The 18,805-nt window shown below is 34.4% G+C and overlaps 1 protein-coding gene across 1 annotated transcript in view; it reads right to left on the bottom strand.

The window, feature by feature from the left end:
* Positions 1 to 18,805, bottom strand: part of LOC150087929 (uncharacterized) — a 347,547-nt gene that overhangs the window by 117,532 nt on the left and 211,210 nt on the right. The window contains exons 16-18 of the mRNA XM_090369967.1: positions 9,757 to 9,840; positions 3,861 to 3,975; positions 767 to 915 (exon numbers count right to left, since the gene is read on the bottom strand). Coding sequence (XP_090226093.1) covers positions 767 to 915; positions 3,861 to 3,975; positions 9,757 to 9,840 — 348 coding nt within the window. The remainder of the gene's footprint in view (positions 1 to 766; positions 916 to 3,860; positions 3,976 to 9,756; positions 9,841 to 18,805) is intronic.

Raw genomic sequence — 18,805 nt, 5'->3', positions numbered from 1 at the left:
GTGAACAAAGAAGGGAGCTAAGATAAAGGAGAAGTAATAGAATAACTCAGTGCTGTTCATCCTGTGACCTCAGCACCTTTATCAAAGGCCAGCTGCAGAAATCAAAGGAGGAAACAGCAATAAGTGAGTAAAGCGCTGAGGTCCCAGGATGAACAGCACTAAGTTATTCTTATTACTTCTCCTTTGCTTTAGCTCCCTTCTTTGTTTACCGTGATAGCGATTTCTGTTCTGTTCACCCTTTGTTCTCCATAATTAGCATTACAAGTACCATAACATTAGCATGTTGCCTTTCACAGCTACTAACTTATATAACAATTATGGTCGCTGGGTACTTTCTGCATATGGCAGTGTCCCAGGTCCATAAACCATTATTATTATTAATAATATCTTAAACTGTTGCTTCCTTTAAAACACATTATATATATATATATATAGTGCTGGAAAATTGATAAAAGAAAACAGGATTATGCAGCATCAGCATAAAAAAAAGAAGAGTAATTTGACACCTTCCCTCACTTTATTTACCCATTTTTTTCAAGTATTTGTCTAATCTGTAATCAAATTTAGATAAACCTCTAAGCTCCACATAAGTAAGCGCAAATTTATTCCAACAATCAATCATTATTTTTAAAAGAGGCAAAATATTCATACTAAACTGACTTTCAACAATTTATAACAAACAAACATTTAAATTTTAATACATTATACTTACGATTATAATTTTTCTTATAGTACTGAATAACTGACCAAAATTCAAAATTTTTACCCAGCCTTTCTTTTTCTTTTTCTTGTGTCCACTGGTTTCCCCTGACCTGCCTGATGCTGCACTGATACCACTACATGCACTAGACAATGAATTGACACTGGACACAGAATCAGTAGATAACTGGCGCGAAATACTGTGTTCATGATGTGCTATGGAAAGAATTTGATTATCATTAATTAAGGTAGTAGAAGCCATTTCAAGCTGTTCGTAAACAGCTTGAAACAGCTTGAAGTTCGGAAACCCAAACTTTTATTGATAAAATCAAGGCCATAATTTTTTTTCAAGTGTTATCAAATAAGTAAAGTAAATGATAAAAAGGTCTCTCTCTCTCTCTCTCTCTCTCTCTCTCTCTCTTTGTGTGTGTTTTACATTAGAAATTGACTGAGTTAATCTTAGTTGGTGTATGAGAAACCAATATTATCAATGCATCACAATTTTTTTTGTTCAAAAATACAGTTTAATTTGATATCACACTACATTTACATAGACTTAAATATGCATTAAAAAACATACTAGATCATTTTTTTATAAAATGACTGCCTAGATACTACAAAATTACATAGAAAAATCAGAACACATAATTTTTATGTGATAACTGCTTTGTAATATTCATGGCTTATAAATTTTATAAAAGATGAGACCCCATACAGCAAAAGAGATGGAAAAAGAAATGGCTTCTTGGACTAATGCTATTAGCAGAATCCTCCAGGGTTCAGTGTTGGTCCATTGTTGCTTTCTATATTTATTAATGATTACTGATAAAGACAAATCAGGCATAATGTCTAAGTTTTCAGATGGTACGAAGGTTGGCAGGGAAGTAATCAGGATATGTTTCTGTAACAAGATCTAGACATGATAGAAAAATGGGCTGAGAAGTGGCAATTGAAGTTTAATACTGACAAATTCAAGGTATTGCACATGAGTAGTAGTAATCCTAGATTAAAATACCAGCTGTATGGTACCACAATCAGGGCAGTAGAGAATGAAAAAGACCTGGGGATATTTGTGCAGTCAGATATGAAGTTCTCCAAGCACTGCAGACAGGCTGCCCAGACAGCTCATGGAGTTTTGTTAATGATATACAGGAATTTTTCCAGTAGGATTAAGAAGGTGATTATATCATTGTATAAAACAATTAGGCCACAACTTGTGTACTACATATAGGTCTGGAAGCCTCATTTTAAGAAGGATGTGGATCTGTTGAAACAGGTGCAGAGAAGAGCAAGAAGGTTAGCAAGTGAGGGAAGCAAACGGGTACTCTTACCAGGAAAGGTTTCGGTTTTGCAAATTGCAATGTTTGTTTGTTTGTTTGTTATTTGGTTTTTAGGAGCATTAGCAACTAAGGTCATATTGCTCCGGGATATGCGGTGGTCATTCCCTGACCTTTCCGCATCCTCCGTATTTGGTGGTGACGGGCTCGAACGCCGGTCTAATCAAGAAGCGTGTGCTACACACTGCTGCTCCTTCCCACCTGGCTACGGAGACACCTGCAAATTGAAATGTCTGGCAACTAGATACCTGCAAGGAAATCTCATTGAAGTGTTTAAGGCTTTGAATTGAGAGAAAGTAAGCTCAATGCTGATAGAATCCTTCCTCTTTCTCAGACTACATGCATGAAGGGGCATAAATTCAAATTGGAGAAAGATGGTTGCAGGGTAGTTATGAAGAAATCCAGCCAGAGGGTGATTAATTATTGGAACAAACTCCCATCTAGTTTTGTAGAATTGGGTAGTTTGAATAAACTCTGGAAGAACTAGATAAACTGTTAGAGGGGAGGGATGGACAGGTGAAAAGGGAAGTGAGACTACTACTACTACTAATAATAATATTTGTTTATACATTAATACAGGTGAATTTCAAGATAAAGGCTTTTTTAGGACAAAATGCAGACTGTGAGAATGAAACGACTGACACCTTTACCATGTAATGAAAAGAAACTTATTAACTGAACCATTTCAAACACCTTCGCCCATTAGATCAAGACTTTTTACCAATTTACGCTACAGATAATTTGTTAACCATGCTATAATCTATAGATTTTTTTTATCAAAAAATTTTAAAACATTACCCTGAAACAAATTTTATTAATGAAATCATTTGAAATATATCAAAATAACACTTTCAAGTTAAAAAAGGAACCAAATAAAAACTGAATTATATGATTACATAAATGTAACAAAATTCAAAGACACTGTTGTTGGCACTAATGACTTGGGCTGGTTAAAAATTTACTATGAAAAATAGCAACAAAGAATTAATACTACTAAATGTAAGGTCTAGCACCTAGTGAACAGAAATCCAGGAGTAAATTATAGATGAGGGTGGAGAGGAGAACCTGAAGCTGAAGGTAGTTTAGAAAAGAAAGACCACAAGAATAGCACAGAAACTACGGACTACAAAGTAGGGCAACCAGACACCTTGGGGGTGGGGGGGGAGACCTGACTGAGATTTAAAAGGTGCTAAAAGGGATAAGTGAAAAGAGGGAATACATAAAATCTTTAAAAAAAAATCTAAAATAATATAAAAAATCTTATGAAATAATAGATGGCTGGTTCCTATGAAGTTTACTTCAGGCAAAGTTTTGAATTTTTTATTCCACCAATGCCAGCAACTTTTCATAATCTGAAGTAAAGGATATATGATGCTGGAAAAGTTTAGTGCAATATGCTACAAAATGTATGGCAGGATGTAAATCAAGGATGCAAACCACAGTCTAATTATTATATGCAAATATTAATATTATATGCTGATGACATAGAGGGAAAATTATGAAAAATTTTGTATTATCAATGATTTAATCACCAGTTTGTTAGAGAGCAATGTTCTCTTATTCTAAACTGCAACCATGTTTGGGAAAACTGTATTCACTATACTGTTCTTCAGCTGTAATTCAATAATAATTTTCTGACTGACAACACAGTTTGCTGTTTTTGGGAATAAGGTGTCCACTGGTTTTGACATAAGCAGTGTCCATTTATCCAGGACAGTAAGCCAGTTAGCAAAGCATGTGTTTCCTCAATGTTTAATGGAATATATGGTACTCATTAATACAATCGATAAATAAAGTTCAGATTTTAATTTTAAAAGAATTTACCTTTATTTTTTTGGACGGCTTGAGTTGACTGCAGTGCAAACTTCGACAATCCTGCTTCAGCACTCTGCTTTTTCAAAGCCTCGATTGTATTTCTCAATTCATTAAGTTCTGAATCCTGAAATACATTTATCGGAATTTTGCCTTAGTGCTCATATTATACAACAATAAATATGTAATTATCTTTAGTAATAAAGTAAAAGTCCATCATTACAAGTATTGCATTTAATCAGAGCCATCCAAATGAGTGGGAATGGCACGATCAACACACTGGAGAAATCAGAGAAAAATTTACTTTTGTAATAATAAACTTTTGGCAATAATAAATTTTAATTACTGAAATTGCAACAGTTTACAACAAACTAAAAACAGTGTCAATATTCTTATCAACAGTAAAAGTATATTTATCATTATCATTTAATTTATCATTAATAGCATATACAAACTGTGTTACAAAAAAAAAAAATGTATATTATATTTTATTTTATTAATTTTTTTTTCCCTAATAAAATACAGTCAAACTCATTTATAAAGAGCATTGTTATAATGAGAGTTCAGCTATTGCAAGCAAAGAGAGAAGAGCTGATTGGAAATGACTTATTTTATGAGCAATATTTCACGGTTAAAGCAATAATGGTAGTTGAGTTTCACAGATATAGCAAGCATCATAATGAGCAGTAGCCGAACTGCTGTATGAGGGACTAAGATCTATTATTGCTTTGCTCGTTTATGACATTTCCCCTTATTGCTTTCCCCATCCCTGCTGATAGCAATTTATATATAATCCTTTTAACAATTCTTAGAATCTTTTTAGTGCATATGTTACTACAAAGAGCATAGTCCTCGTTCCAGTGACATAGTGGAAATCGCAGAACACCTCAAGTGATGGGGTTGCTGAAGGCCTACGAGGGTTTCTAATGATTACATTAGAACCCCTCAGGGGGATGGCAGGATAATTCCACTACACACTAAGGTATATAAATATAGCATGTCACACACTAAGGTATGTAAATATAGCATGTCACACACTGCAGGTGCATGTTCACATTTAGCTTTTTATTTCTTTTTCCAATCTCTTAATCCTCTTTTGTACTGTATCTCTTCCCTATTGTTATGGATTTTCAGAAGGCCTAGGGAGAGAAATCATCCAGCAAATTAACCAATGAAATTTTTCTGTATTGTTATGAAATGTTCAGCTTTCAGATTCAGATGAAATGAGGAATTCAGTGTGAGTTCAAATCTTTGTGTGTGAATGTGTTTTTAAAACTTGGGAGAAACACTTGGAATTTAAAAACAATTTTGCTTCTGTAGTTTGGGTTTTGTTCTGTTGCATTAAAGTCAGTTCTTTTTTTACTTTCAAATGGCAAGGAAGAAACAAAAAATTTTGACAATCAGAAAGAAAGCGAAAATTATTCGTGACTCAGAGAATGGAACAAGCAATGCATATATTTGCAAAAAGTTAAGACCGAACTCATCAATTTTGTCAACCATTTGGAAAAATCAGGAAAGAATTACTGGTGCATCTGAAAAAAAAACATAATTTCTAAAAAGTTGCACAAGTAGGATAAAATGATATGGATAAGGTTCTTTTGATTTGGTTTACATTGAAAAGAAATTGCATTCCTATTAGTGACCCTCTACTGAAACAAGCTGAAAAATTGACTCACAAACTTGAATATGCAGGTTTTGTTTGCAATAATGGGGTGGCTTGACAGATTCAAAAAAAAAGAAATAATACTGTTTATGATAAGATAAGTGGCAAATCTGGTGGTGTGAATGAAGAAGCGAGTAATGACTGGATTGAAAATGTGTGGCCAGATATACGAAAAGGTTACTGTGAAAGTGATATTTTTAATGCTGATGAAGCTGGTGAGTTTTATAGATTGTCCCCCCTCCCCACATGACCTACAAGTTTAAAGGTGAAAAGTGCACAGGCAAAAAATTATCCAAAGAGCGACTGACGGTTCTAATTTGTTCAAATATGAGTGGAACTGAAAAAAAAGAAAAAAAACTCTTAATAATAGGTAAATCTACGCTGTTTAAAAAATCTTCCAGTAATATACCAAGCTAACAAAAAAGCCTGGATGACATCATCCATTTTTTAAGAAGTACATAACTGGAACAAAGTGCTTAAAAAAAAAGATAGGAAAATTTTGCTGATTTTAGACAATTGCCCATTACATCCTATTCTTCTCAATCTAACCAATATCAAACTTGTATTTTTACCATTAAATTCAACTTCGGTTCTCCAACCTATGGATCAAGATGTTATTAGAAGCTTTAAATGCCATTTTAGAAAACCTTTTATATTGGAAACTGTAGAATCCATTGAAAGAAAGAAAAAAAATTCAAATTTCAGATTCATGAACAAGGCATGGAATAAGGTCACATCACAGACTATCAAAAACTTTGAATAAGGCAGGACTAAAGTACATGGAAATTGATGAAGACACTGAAGAAAATGATAACAATATTCCATTAATAATGTTCCTGAAAAAACATAACTTGGATACTGGGTTGGCACATGATGATTACACGACCAAATAACCTTACGACTGCCGAAATGCCAAGAGATAAGGACATTCTTGAAGCTGTTAGAGAAAACGAGGCTTTTGAAGAGATAACAAGGAAGACCATGGTGAGTGTCCAATAAATGTAGTGTTGAGCGCAGAGGCACAGACTGTTTTAAAAACTCTTTCACTGTTTTATGAAGCCAATAACATTGATCCCAAATTTAGATTCTATCTCAGTAAAATGAAAGACACTGCATATAAATTTCACTTTAAAAGAAATTTGAAACAAACAACATTGGAAGATTTCATTAAAAAATAAAGTATTATATCATGACTTTTTAATAATGAAATTATTTTTCTTGTGGATTATTTACATAGTGCATAAATATATGGAATAAATTGTTAATCATGTAATCATTAGCTATGGTTATTCATTGTTATTTTTATCTCTTTTTCATGTATATGTGATACATGAAAAAGGGATAAAAATAACAATAATTCACTATATTTATCACATACACAGATATCACATATCTGTGTATGTGATAAATGTAGTGAATAACAGCAAAAGTAACATACAGCAAAAAAAAAAAATGGATATAATGAGTAACAGTAATAACAAGCAATATTCTTCGGTCCCTCAAATCTCATTATAACCAAGTTTTGACTGCATTTGAATTAATGATGAATTAAAATTCGCAATGCTATTGTAATATTTGGTAATGTACCAAATATTGCAACTGCATTGCAAATTTTTTAATTTTTCCTCTATCTGTTTGCAACTGGAGAAGTTTTTTTTTTTTAATTAAAATTCATTAACAATTATTAAAGATCTATAGGGATTTAGATAAAACTCTGTAGTCTTAAAATATTAGATGTTGGACTTAAAGAAGTCCAACAACACCAAAGCACAAAAACTAACATATACAATTATATCTAAATATTTATTATATTATACATTTCATTACTTTAAAATTAGTAAAATAATAAGAGGAGTTTACCTCAATATAGTGCGTAGAACACTTCCGTATGATACCCTCCAGAAATTAAAACGGAAAAATCGACACCTTACCGGTAACATTAAAGTAAACTATAAATAATTAAATAATCAATTTAACACAATTCAAAATCAATTTAAAACAATTAAAAATCAAATTAACGCAATTAAAAGAATCTAACGAAAATATTCAAAACAATTTTCCTTCCTAATTCGTTTTGAATATTTTCGTTAGATTCTTTTAATTGCATTAATTTGATTTTGAATTGTTTTAAATTGATTTTGAATTGTGTTAAATTGATTATTTAATTATTTATATTTTACTTTAATGTACCGGTAAGGTGTCGATTTTTTCGTTTTTTCCGTTTTAATTTCTGGAGGGTATCATACGGAAGTGTTCTACGTACTATATTGAGGTAAACTCCTCTTATTATTTTATTAATATTATTATCAACGTAGAACATATTGAGTATTACAGCTCTGATTCATACTATCTAATTATTTTAAAATGTATAATATAAAATTACATACACTTGTTGTATTTTTAGTAATGTTTTGACTGCATTTGAATTAATGATGAATTAAAATTCGCAATGCTATTGTAATATTTGGTAATGTACCAAATATTGCAAATGCATCGCGTAGGCGCCTCCGTAGCCAGGTGGGAAGGAGCAGCAGTGCGTAGCACACGCTTCTTGATTAGACCGGGGTTCGAGCCCGTCGCCACCAAATATGGAGGATGCGGAAAGGTCAGGGAATGACCACCGCATATCCCGGAGCAATATGGCCTTAGTTGCTAATGCTCCTAAAAACCAAACAACAAACAAACAAACAAACAGCATCGCAAATTTTTTGATTTTTCCTCTATCTGTTTACAACTGGAGAAGTTTTTTTTTTTTAATTAAAATTCATTAACAATTATTAAAGATCTATAGGGATTTAGATAAAACTCTGTAGTCTTAAAATATTAGATGTTGGACTTAAAGAAGTCCAACAACACCAAAGCACAAAAACTAACAAGTACAATTATATCTAAATATTTATTATATTATACATTTCATTATTTTAAAATGTATAATATAAAATTACATACACTTGTTGTATTTTTAGTATTTTATTGCATATTTCAACTTATTTCAAGTTATTTTGTTTATTATTTATTTATTATTTAAAAGGGCATATAATCCAAGAAAGAGGTCAGCATATAATAATTAAAAGATCCCTAATAACAAGCCCTATTTAATAGCTGTCAACTTTTGACTTTCCAAAAGCTGAAGATCCAGAATTTGTAAGTAGGAGGAAAACAGATAAACAGATTTTTTTTTGTGTAAAAATAAATTAAAAACAGATTTTTTGCAAAAAAAAAAAATCTGTTTTTAATATAAATGTCATATTTTAACACATTAGTGTTAAAATATGACATTTATGTTAGCTTATCTTGTTATAATTCAAGCATCTTTGGGCCCTTGTTAGTTCCCCAATTGAGGATCACCGTACAACTTTGGCTGAAGAAATGCCCACAACTAAGTCAGAGTCATCCTTCTGGTTTACTCTGCTATGATAATTAATTTCCAAAATGAAAGTGGGAGACTTGGAAAAAATGGTTGGCAAAATAAATTTGCACATAACATTCAACATATCAGGAGCAATGAACTCAGTACATGGATGTGAGGTACACTGAATTTAAGAACTTTATTTGGATTTTCAAATGCTGGCATAACATATCACTTTATTCAAGCAAATCACTTGATTTGCTTGAATGAAATAATGGAGAGAGCAATATTTGTAATGTGCTTATGCCAATGGAGATTAGAAGTCAGGGTAATCCCTAACAGAGAAGATGCATATTATGATCCAGAAAATAGAGTAATTATAATAATGATACTTTTGCAATTTTGTTATCAAAAATACTGTTTAATATTTTTATTGAATTTTTCACCCTTTGCCATACTGTGCCCATATACCATGCATCTGTCTAGTTTTGGCACTAAATTGTCATTCTGTCATGAGAGATGTGGACCCAATCAGTTTGAAAATGGCTTTGATTAGTCAACACCAGAAAGCAATATTCAAGAGCCAAACAGCAATAACTTTGTAAGTTTGCTTTAAAAACAGTAATCCAGGCAGGCAAAGAGTACAGGATGAACATATGAATAATTTATTGTGGAATTAAGTAATATGTTCGTATACTATATTTGTATTAAATTTACTTTACATGTGCATTTATTAGGTCAAACCCTGTTTTGTAAAATAGGGCTTTATATTTAATTTCATAATTGGTTATTTTTTAGGGAAAAAAAAGAACCAATTATGAAATATTGTTCATTAATTTATGTAAAAAAAAATCAAACTTTGGAAGTTTAATCAAAAAATGCATGAACACACTTACTTTCTGTTCTGAACTGGCTGTAAGATGTTGAAGTCGACTTGTCATGTTAGAGAGGGACTGTTCAAATGCTGCTACCATGTGAGCCTGCAATGATAATTTTATGAATATTATTTATACTTTTTTAAGCCTTCCCAGTATACCTGAAATTTATATGTCACTTAATTAATAGTTCATATTAGGATGTTAACACCTACTGAAATCAAGGGAAGGCAAAAAAAGTTGGCCATTTGAGCTGTTTTGGTATAAGCAATTCTTGTTGACCTTCATAATCATATCTTCATTTTAATAGCCTTGTGCTGTTTGAAGAGGCCTTTTAAATCAAGGGTGGGAAGCATGCAAGCATTTTCTCTAAACCTGTGGTTCCTTTTGCCAATTTTTTACACCATTGTCTAAAAAAACACACCACATGGACAAGGCTTGAAATGAAAAATTTTACAAAATGGAATGTGCAGTAGAATAATCCATGCAGAAGACAATTATTGCATATACACAACATAACCATGCAAGGTGAAACAATATTCTAGTGTCATTATGAGAATGGCATATGGTGCAGGCATACACTGTCTGAGTAACTGTGTTGTCTTTAATGAAGAATTAGCAACAGATTCCAACCCATACCATTAGGACATCCCCATAATATTATTTTGCCTACAAACAATGGATGGAACATAGTGGGCTATAAAGAATGTCAGATTCTAAAAGCCTGCAAGTCACACCAGATGTCTAATGCAATTTATATGCTAATACATCTATTGTATTAGAAGCATTAGAAGGGCACTGTGAGCAACAAAAATTCTGGTGTGCACACCAGTGAAGCATTACTGAAAAAACTACTTCAGTATTTCAGTATACTGAAGATTGGAATAATGCTAGGATTCACCTTTGCAAAAGAGTACTCTCTCTTTCCTGTCTAGTGAAACTTATGAATATGAAGAGTCATGTAATGTATCAATTTATATTGAAATTTTACAGAAATTTAGTGCATCTTTGTTATGTTCTGCAATTTACCATTATTTTTATACAGGTATACCAATCAAGAACTTGTAAAAGCTGATAACAGTTAGAGGCACATATTTTTGCAGACTGTTTTCACTACACAAAGTTTATTGTACTTGGAAAGCAAATTTTAAAACTGCAAAAAATAAACTTTCAGAATTAAGCTATACATATATGAAACCCTAATGGTGTTACACGTCAAGCAACACTGGAGATCTCTCCCAACTTCGCATTTTTGGAGCTCTGTGACTTAACAGAAGTTGAACAGCATTGCATATGTTAGGCCGTCACTGCAATTGCACCTACAAATCCTATATGTTGAAACTGCACCAACAAATTCTATATATTGAAATAATATTTTTGAAAATAGTGAATAGTCTGTTTTTCATTTTTTTTTTTAATACAATTTAAAAACTGTTTTCTTTAGGTATTTGTGTTGGGCATAAATACGTTCGGCTTCACACAACTATTTTTAATTTGGGGCAATGCATTTTGTCTTAATATACAAAAAATTGATAAAAGAATGTTAAATAAACAATCATCAAAACTATGTATATATTAAGTGCCATAGCATCATCATTTGCTCGCAGCTTGAGGCTTTAGCCCTAAATGCATCTTAGTCTAAATACAATCATCAAAAATAATTTTCACCAAATCTTTTCAACATTTCCATAAATCAGATATTTATTAAAATATCTGATTTATTGTACCATACAGGAAATTGAATTCTGTAAATAATGTCCTTCATGTAACATCAAAAACTGGCAAAAAGCTCTCTACTGCTAATACAGGATGTGGCGGGAAAACAAGCGATTTCAAAAACTTATTTTTATGGTTACCAGTATTGGGGGGGGAAGGACTGCATCACTCAACACACTCTTTTCTGTATCATGCCATTTAGCAACCATGGAGTGGTGCACAATGTTAGTTAAGAACCACATAAAATCTAAGGAAGTGCATCCAGTTCACATGGGTGGACAATGCAGTGTTAAGTCAGTTTGGTGTGACATAAGCACTGGGAAAGCAAAGCTGAAAGTAGGAGTGTGTTATAGGCCTAATGACTCTGATAAGTACAATAAACAACTATACAGAGAAATACAGTGGACCAGTAAATCAGATTGTCTTATAATGGGGGATTTTAACTTCCCAGATACAGACTAGAACTTGTGGGTTGGTCACTCACACATACACACTAGCAAGACTTTCGGCGCCTCCGTAGCCAGGTGGGCAGGAGCAGTAAGGAGCAGTAACACACTTCTTGATTAGACCGGGGTTCGAGCATGTGACCACCAAATACGGAGGATGCAGAAAGATCAGGGAATGACCACCGCATATCCCGGAGCAATATGACCTTAGTTGCTAATGCTCCTAAAAACAAAATAACAAACAACAAAACATAAACTAGCAAGACTTTTGTGGATTTATTGGATGATTGTTTTCTACAGCAGCATGTTCAAGAGGCAACCAGAGGGAGTAATACTCTTGATCTGATTATCAGCAGTGATTATTCATGCATTAAGACTCTTCAGATAATGGAACCACTAGGTGGCAGTGATCACAGTGTATTGTGTGGGATTTACTAAAAGATGTAACTACCATCAGGAGTAATGGGAAGAGTTTTTGCTATCATAAAGATAACTACAGTGGTCTCAGAGATTTTTTTTTTAAATTCTTTACAGTGGGACCAACAGCAGATTCTAAATGGTAAGTATTCAAAGAATTAATCTTAGAAGCTAATAGGCTTTTCATACCAATTAAGAAATTCTTTTACGGTTTAGGCCTAAATGGATGTCAAATGAACTAATGAGGCTCGTGGCAGAGAAGAAAAATGCACGTGAAGCATATAAATTATCAAGAGAAACAGATGCCTATGGTAATTATAAGATAGTCCATAATCAATTCACAAAGGACATTAGGCAATCAAAGGCAGATTATGAGAAATCTTTGGCAAAGGATGCCAACAAAAACAGTAAAGACTTCTTTATTTATATAAGCTCTAGAAGGAAGGGGATGAATCAGATTGGTCCACTTGATATCGATAGTTCGATTGTTGATAATTCTGCTCAGGTGGCTGATAAACTGAATGAGTATTTTGCATCAACATTCACCCATGAGGAATACTTTACGTAAGTGGAGGCCAGGAGCCTATCAAACTCTAATAGGGATTTAAATGATCTTGTAATAACTGAGAGCAAAATGGAAGAAAAATTGCTGAAGTTAAACATAAGGAGGGCAACTGGGGTGGATGGGATCTATCCAGTTATATTAATCATCATCATCATCAGCCATTTTCAATCCACTGCAGGATGAAGGCCTCTCCAGCAACTTTCCAGTTCCTTCTGTTTTGAGCACTGGCCATCCATTTACTACCCAAAAACTCATGAATTTCATCTATCCATCTCCGACTTTGTCTTCCAGGTTTTCTTCTAGCTCCTCTTGGATACCATTCTGTTATTTTCTTAGTCCATCTGTCATCATGTCTTCGAGCTATGTGTCCTGCCCAAGACCATTTTAGTTCTTTAGTTTTGATAAGAATGTCCTTTACTTGAGTTTGCTGCCTAATCCATGTGTTTCTCTTCTTATCTAACAGTCTGATTCCCAATATAATTCGTTCCATTCTTCGCTGTGTAGTTCTCAGCTTCTCTTCCATTCTTTTGGTGAGTGCCCAAGTTTCACTTCCATAAGTCATGGTGGGGAGTATACATTGATTCATTATTTTACGTTTCAGACAAACTGGGATATTGCTCTTCAGTATGTGACTATATTTCCTGAATGCTATCCATCCAAAATTTATTCTTCTTTTGACTTCCAGCCATTTCTCATTATTACAGCTAATAACTTGTCCCAGATAAGTATATGACTCCACCTTTTCAATTACTGCTCCTTCAATCATTATTTCCCTTTCCGTGGCATACTTGTTCATCATTACTTTTGTTTTAGCCATATTCATCTTTAGTCCAAAATCCTTACTAACTGTGGATAACTGATTAAGATTTTCCTCTAATTCTTTGGGATCGTGGCTTATAACCACAATGTCATCTGCAAATCGTAAATGGTTTAGGTACTCTCCGTTCACATTGACTCCTTTCTGCGACCAGTCTAATCTTCTGAAAGCTTCCTCAAGGGCAGCAGTAAACAGCTCGGAGATATTGTGTCTCCTTGTCGAACTCCTTTCTCGATTTTAAATTTCCTACTGTCTTTGTCTAGTCTAATAAAGGAGGTAGCACTCTCATATATTTTCTTCAAAATCTTCAAAGCCTCTGAGCAGAATAAGAAGCAATGTATACCAGAAAACATTGCAGCTGTGAGGACCGATCTCATACAAAGTCCAAAGCACTCTGCACATTGGCATGCAGTCATTGACTTATTCAATAGAGATGCATAATTAATGCTGAACTAGGACTTGAATTTCCATCCTTACAAGGCACAGGTACTGCAAAGAATTAAAAGTTCACAATCTTCTTACTTATGAAAATTGCCCCTTATGCCATATTAGGACTGCATAATAGTATGCCTAATCATTTTTCCTACATGACACCAAACTGCCATTTCCCCTCTGAAACCCTGTTAGTTCTTTGTGTGCTGAGTGGCATACACATTCAAGGGATCAATTCTGCTCACCCCTTATCGCTTTTATGGTTTAAAATATTTGCATATTTTTCAATCACACAAAACTTCCTGCAATCAAAGGGGATGTCATATAATTTTTGGTAAAACTGTATATTTTCTACATATTTCATATAATTATCTTAAATGGCTTACTTGTTTCCAAGGTACATGTTCTGTAGTAGATTCCGAAAGCAGGTCATCATGTACTGTACCCTAAATTCAAAAAATTATTCACTGATATGTTTTTACAGGCTTTTCTTGCACCAATGGAATTGGTCTTGGTTAAGGGTTGCATGTTTTTCTCCTGGTACAGCAGACCAGGAGAAAAACATGCAACCCTTTATCATCCCTCAAAACATCTATACTAACCATAGCATATGCAAATTGTGGTGACAATACACTGATGCCTTAGTGTTAATTATTTTGCATTTGAAAATAAAGCTCTGGAGCCTTATTTTGCTGCAGAAGTATTTCGTAAAATACTACTGCAGAAAATACACACAGTAAAAGCCGACCGGGCTAGCCAGGTGGGTAAAATGCCTGCCTGGCAACCCAAAGGTCGCGGGTTCGATTCCCGCCTCGGGCTTGGATCAAAGTACTGCAAAAACTTTGGGAGGTGCACTATGACCACAGAAGCCGATGCGCCAACAACTACCAAACCAAAAAAAAAAAAAAAAACACACAGTAAACTATTTAATCTATTTGCATTTATGCGGTGCAATAAATCAATGTTTAAACCAAGAATCAATGTTTTTATGTAAATAATATGAAAAAAAGACAGATGTAAATGTCATCAGAAGAGTAAATAGCCCAATAACAAACCGTCATGTTAAGAGTGTTAGCTGATTAACTTTTCAGGGTGGGAAATGTTGAAGCCATGGTGACATAGTCCCCCCCCATTGCAGAGCAGTTGTGACAATGCGTTTGGTTATATTCCAAGAATGTGAGTGGAACTGGTTTTGAAAAATCAATTCTGCTCATATTAAGGCACCATTAAAAAGTTCAAGGCAATTAACATATATCATTAAAAATTACATAGCTGAATACTTTGTTTATTAACTTTATATTTCTCTACAGGAATTATAAGACTAAAAAACTAAAGTAAAATCAGCAAGATAGCCAAAATGCAACATCGGGCTGAACTACAGTAATACAATGACGGCATGGATGATACAATAGTACAGAATAGACACTTGTCTGTCATTCTGGCCACAGTGACAGACAAATATTTTCAAATTTGTCTGTATATTTGAAAAATTTGTCTGTAATTTTTCAAATATCTTCATCTCATACCATATTATCCAGTTGGTCTGAGATTGGTGGCTTTCATGGAGGCCTCCTACTTCCTCACAATGCATTCTTTGTAAGGGGATGATTAGCATATGATGCAAGCTTATACAGCATCAGCAAAAAAAAACTTCCTACCTATCCATTTGCTCCAAAAGTTTGTTCAGTTTTATCATGAATTTCCAATTTAAATCCTTTGAGGGCATCCATCCCATTCAAGCTCTCAAAGGCCCATAACAATGCCAAGTTCGTACTTAACCTCATCACACTCTTTACATCGAGTACACACAAAGACATCCCACTTGGCAATATCTCCTGTTCCTGATAGTTCTGCAAACATCAAACAAGCAGCATATTTCATAAGGATTGATTCAATCACCTCCCCTCAGCTCTCCCCCAAGCCACAGCACTCCCACTATGGCACCTCCGTAGCCAGGTGGGCAGGAACAGCAGTGCATAGCACATGCTTAGACCAGGGTTCGAGCCCGTGACCACCAAATACGGAGGATGCAGAAAGGTCAGGGAATGACCACAGCATATCCCCAGAGCAATATGGCCTTAGTTGCAAATGCTCCTAAAAACCAAATACTCCCACTGCCTTGAGCCTTTTGCTTTGCTACTTTGGTCTGAGGCATGATTTCGGTTCAAATTCAATATAATTAAAAATACTACACTAAACTAATATATCTAATCCAGTAACACCATGCACCAGTTATGCTATGAAGTTTATGTTATTGAACACACACACACACACACACACACACACACACACACACACACACACACACACACACACACACACACACACACACACACACACACACACACACACACACACACACACGGCGATTCGGGAGGAATAGTAAATATTTTTGGAGATCATAGTATTGATTATTCTGAGTAAAAAAAGTTCATATAAACGTGTCCAATTCTTAATGGATATGGAGATACAGCTGTTTGAAACTGGTGCACACAGCTCCCTGAATCAGATATGACCAAGAAACAGTTATAACCTGACGCCGTTTTTGGTGTTAGAAGTGTTGTTAAGAATGCCGCACATCTTCACATGTGCTGAATATGCCGATATGGTGTTTGTTTATGATTTTGTGGTGGAACTGCTACTGCTGCTTGTAGAGAACAGTTTCCTAATCACAGAATACTGGATTCAAGAGCGTTTACTATGTTTACACCAAGCTGCGTGAGACTAGTACAGTTCCCGGTGCTCATATTTCTTCTGAACATGCAAATGAACAAAAAAATGTGGATGAAATAGAACACATTCTTCAGCACATGAAGAATTTCTACGGGTGTTGGTGCTCCACAGACAAAAGTATGGCGAACATTACGTGAGCATGGATTGTATCCATTTCACATACAGCGGGTGCAACACCTTCAACCAGGATATGATGTCCAGCGATTGGAATTTTGTTGGTGGATAAATGCTAATTGTCGATTAATTCCATTAACACTATTCAGCGATGAAACTATTTTCACCCGTGACGGTATCAACAACACATGTAACTCTCATAGGTGGTCAGACGAAAATCCATGTCACTGCAGAAAAAACTTTTCAACATCGCTTCTCTATAAAAGTGTAGTGGGGTATCATCGACAATCAGTTTATTAGGCCTGTTGTGTTACAAAATCGTCTTACAGGGCCCACTTACCTAGAATTTATGCAAAACGGACTTGCACTACTATTGGAGGATGTTTCCTTGGCTATAAGGATTGATATATACTTTCAGCATGACAGAGCTCCTGCACATTATACCCATCTGGTGATACAATATCTAAATTGAACTTTTCCTGAACGATGGATCGGCCATGGTGGTCCCTTTCGTTGGCCACCAAGGTCTCCAAGACCTCACTCTGTTAGAGTTTTGTTTGTGGGGATGGATAAAAAGCACAGTATACAAAGAAAAGGTGAATACAAGAGACGAATTGCTGGCTCACATTTTTAAGGAATGCTAAGATCTCAGAACCTCATAACAGAATGCTAAGATCTCAGAAGAACAACACATCATATTCATATTACCACAAGAGTTACAAAGTGCATTGAGGTCAGCAGTGGGATTTTCAAACATTTATTGTGAACTGTAAAAAAACCTGTCAATTATTTGTTTTGTATCATTCAAAAAGTCAATAAATACAAACAATAAGTCATTTATTGTTCTTTAATACTTCTCATAAAGACTTTGTGCATGCCATTTTCAAACAGCTGTATCTCTGTATCCATTGAGAATTGGACATATTTATATAAACTTTTTACTCAGAATAATCAATACTATAACCTCCCAAAATATTTACTGGTCCTTCTGAATTGCCTTGTATACATATAACTAAGATTAAAACAAATAAAATACATGCCAGTAGCATGGCAAACCAATAGAGTGGAAATATAAATGAACCATACATAATTAACCCCAGGGGCTCACATCTGGTGAGTATGGGCTTGGCACACCCAGAGTCCTCAGCTGGATATCATCAGTCTTCTCTTTCTTGGTGATTTCCTTCTACTTCTCTCTCTCTCTCTCTCTCTCTCTCTCTCTCTCTCTCTCTCTCTCTCTCTCTCTCACACACACACACACAGGGTAACTCAGAAAATTTTTTTGGCTGGTGCTGCATAAGCCTCAGGCTTCCTTGCACCATAGGGCTAATAATAATAATAATAATAATAAAACAAAACAAAGGGGGTAGTGAAGAGAAAGGGTATTGCAGAAGCAATGCTCCTAAAATAATTTAGAAAGGCCAAAATGTATTTTATAAAATGCCAAATGAAAATTTAGCACCCCTCTGATGGCACCAGGTCCAAATTTCGTGAAATATCAATAAAAAAGGGGAAACAAACCCCTTTGTCTCCCTTCTTTTAATGATATTTCACATAATTTGGACCTGTGCCATCAGAGGGGTGTTGCTAAATTTATTTAATTGGCATTTTCTAAAACATATTTTGGTATTGTACATTTCAGCTTTTCTAAATTATTTTAGGAGCATTGCTTTTGCAATACCCTTTCTCTTCATCCCCCCTCCTTGTTTTGTTTTATTATATTTTTGCTCTACTGGTTTGCCATGCTACTGGCATGTATTTTATTTGTTTTAATCTTAGTTATTATAAGAAGCAGGTAAGTGCATGCAGTTCTTGGTGTTTGCAATACTA

This window comes from Mastigoproctus giganteus, chromosome 3 (genome assembly GCF_048544385.1).
Source record: "Mastigoproctus giganteus isolate SK-2022 chromosome 3, ASM4854438v1, whole genome shotgun sequence".
NCBI classification, from domain to species: Eukaryota; Metazoa; Arthropoda; class Arachnida; order Uropygi; family Thelyphonidae; genus Mastigoproctus; species Mastigoproctus giganteus.
Note: the sequence above shows the minus strand (reverse complement) of the source record. Positions and strands in the feature narration are given on the sequence as shown.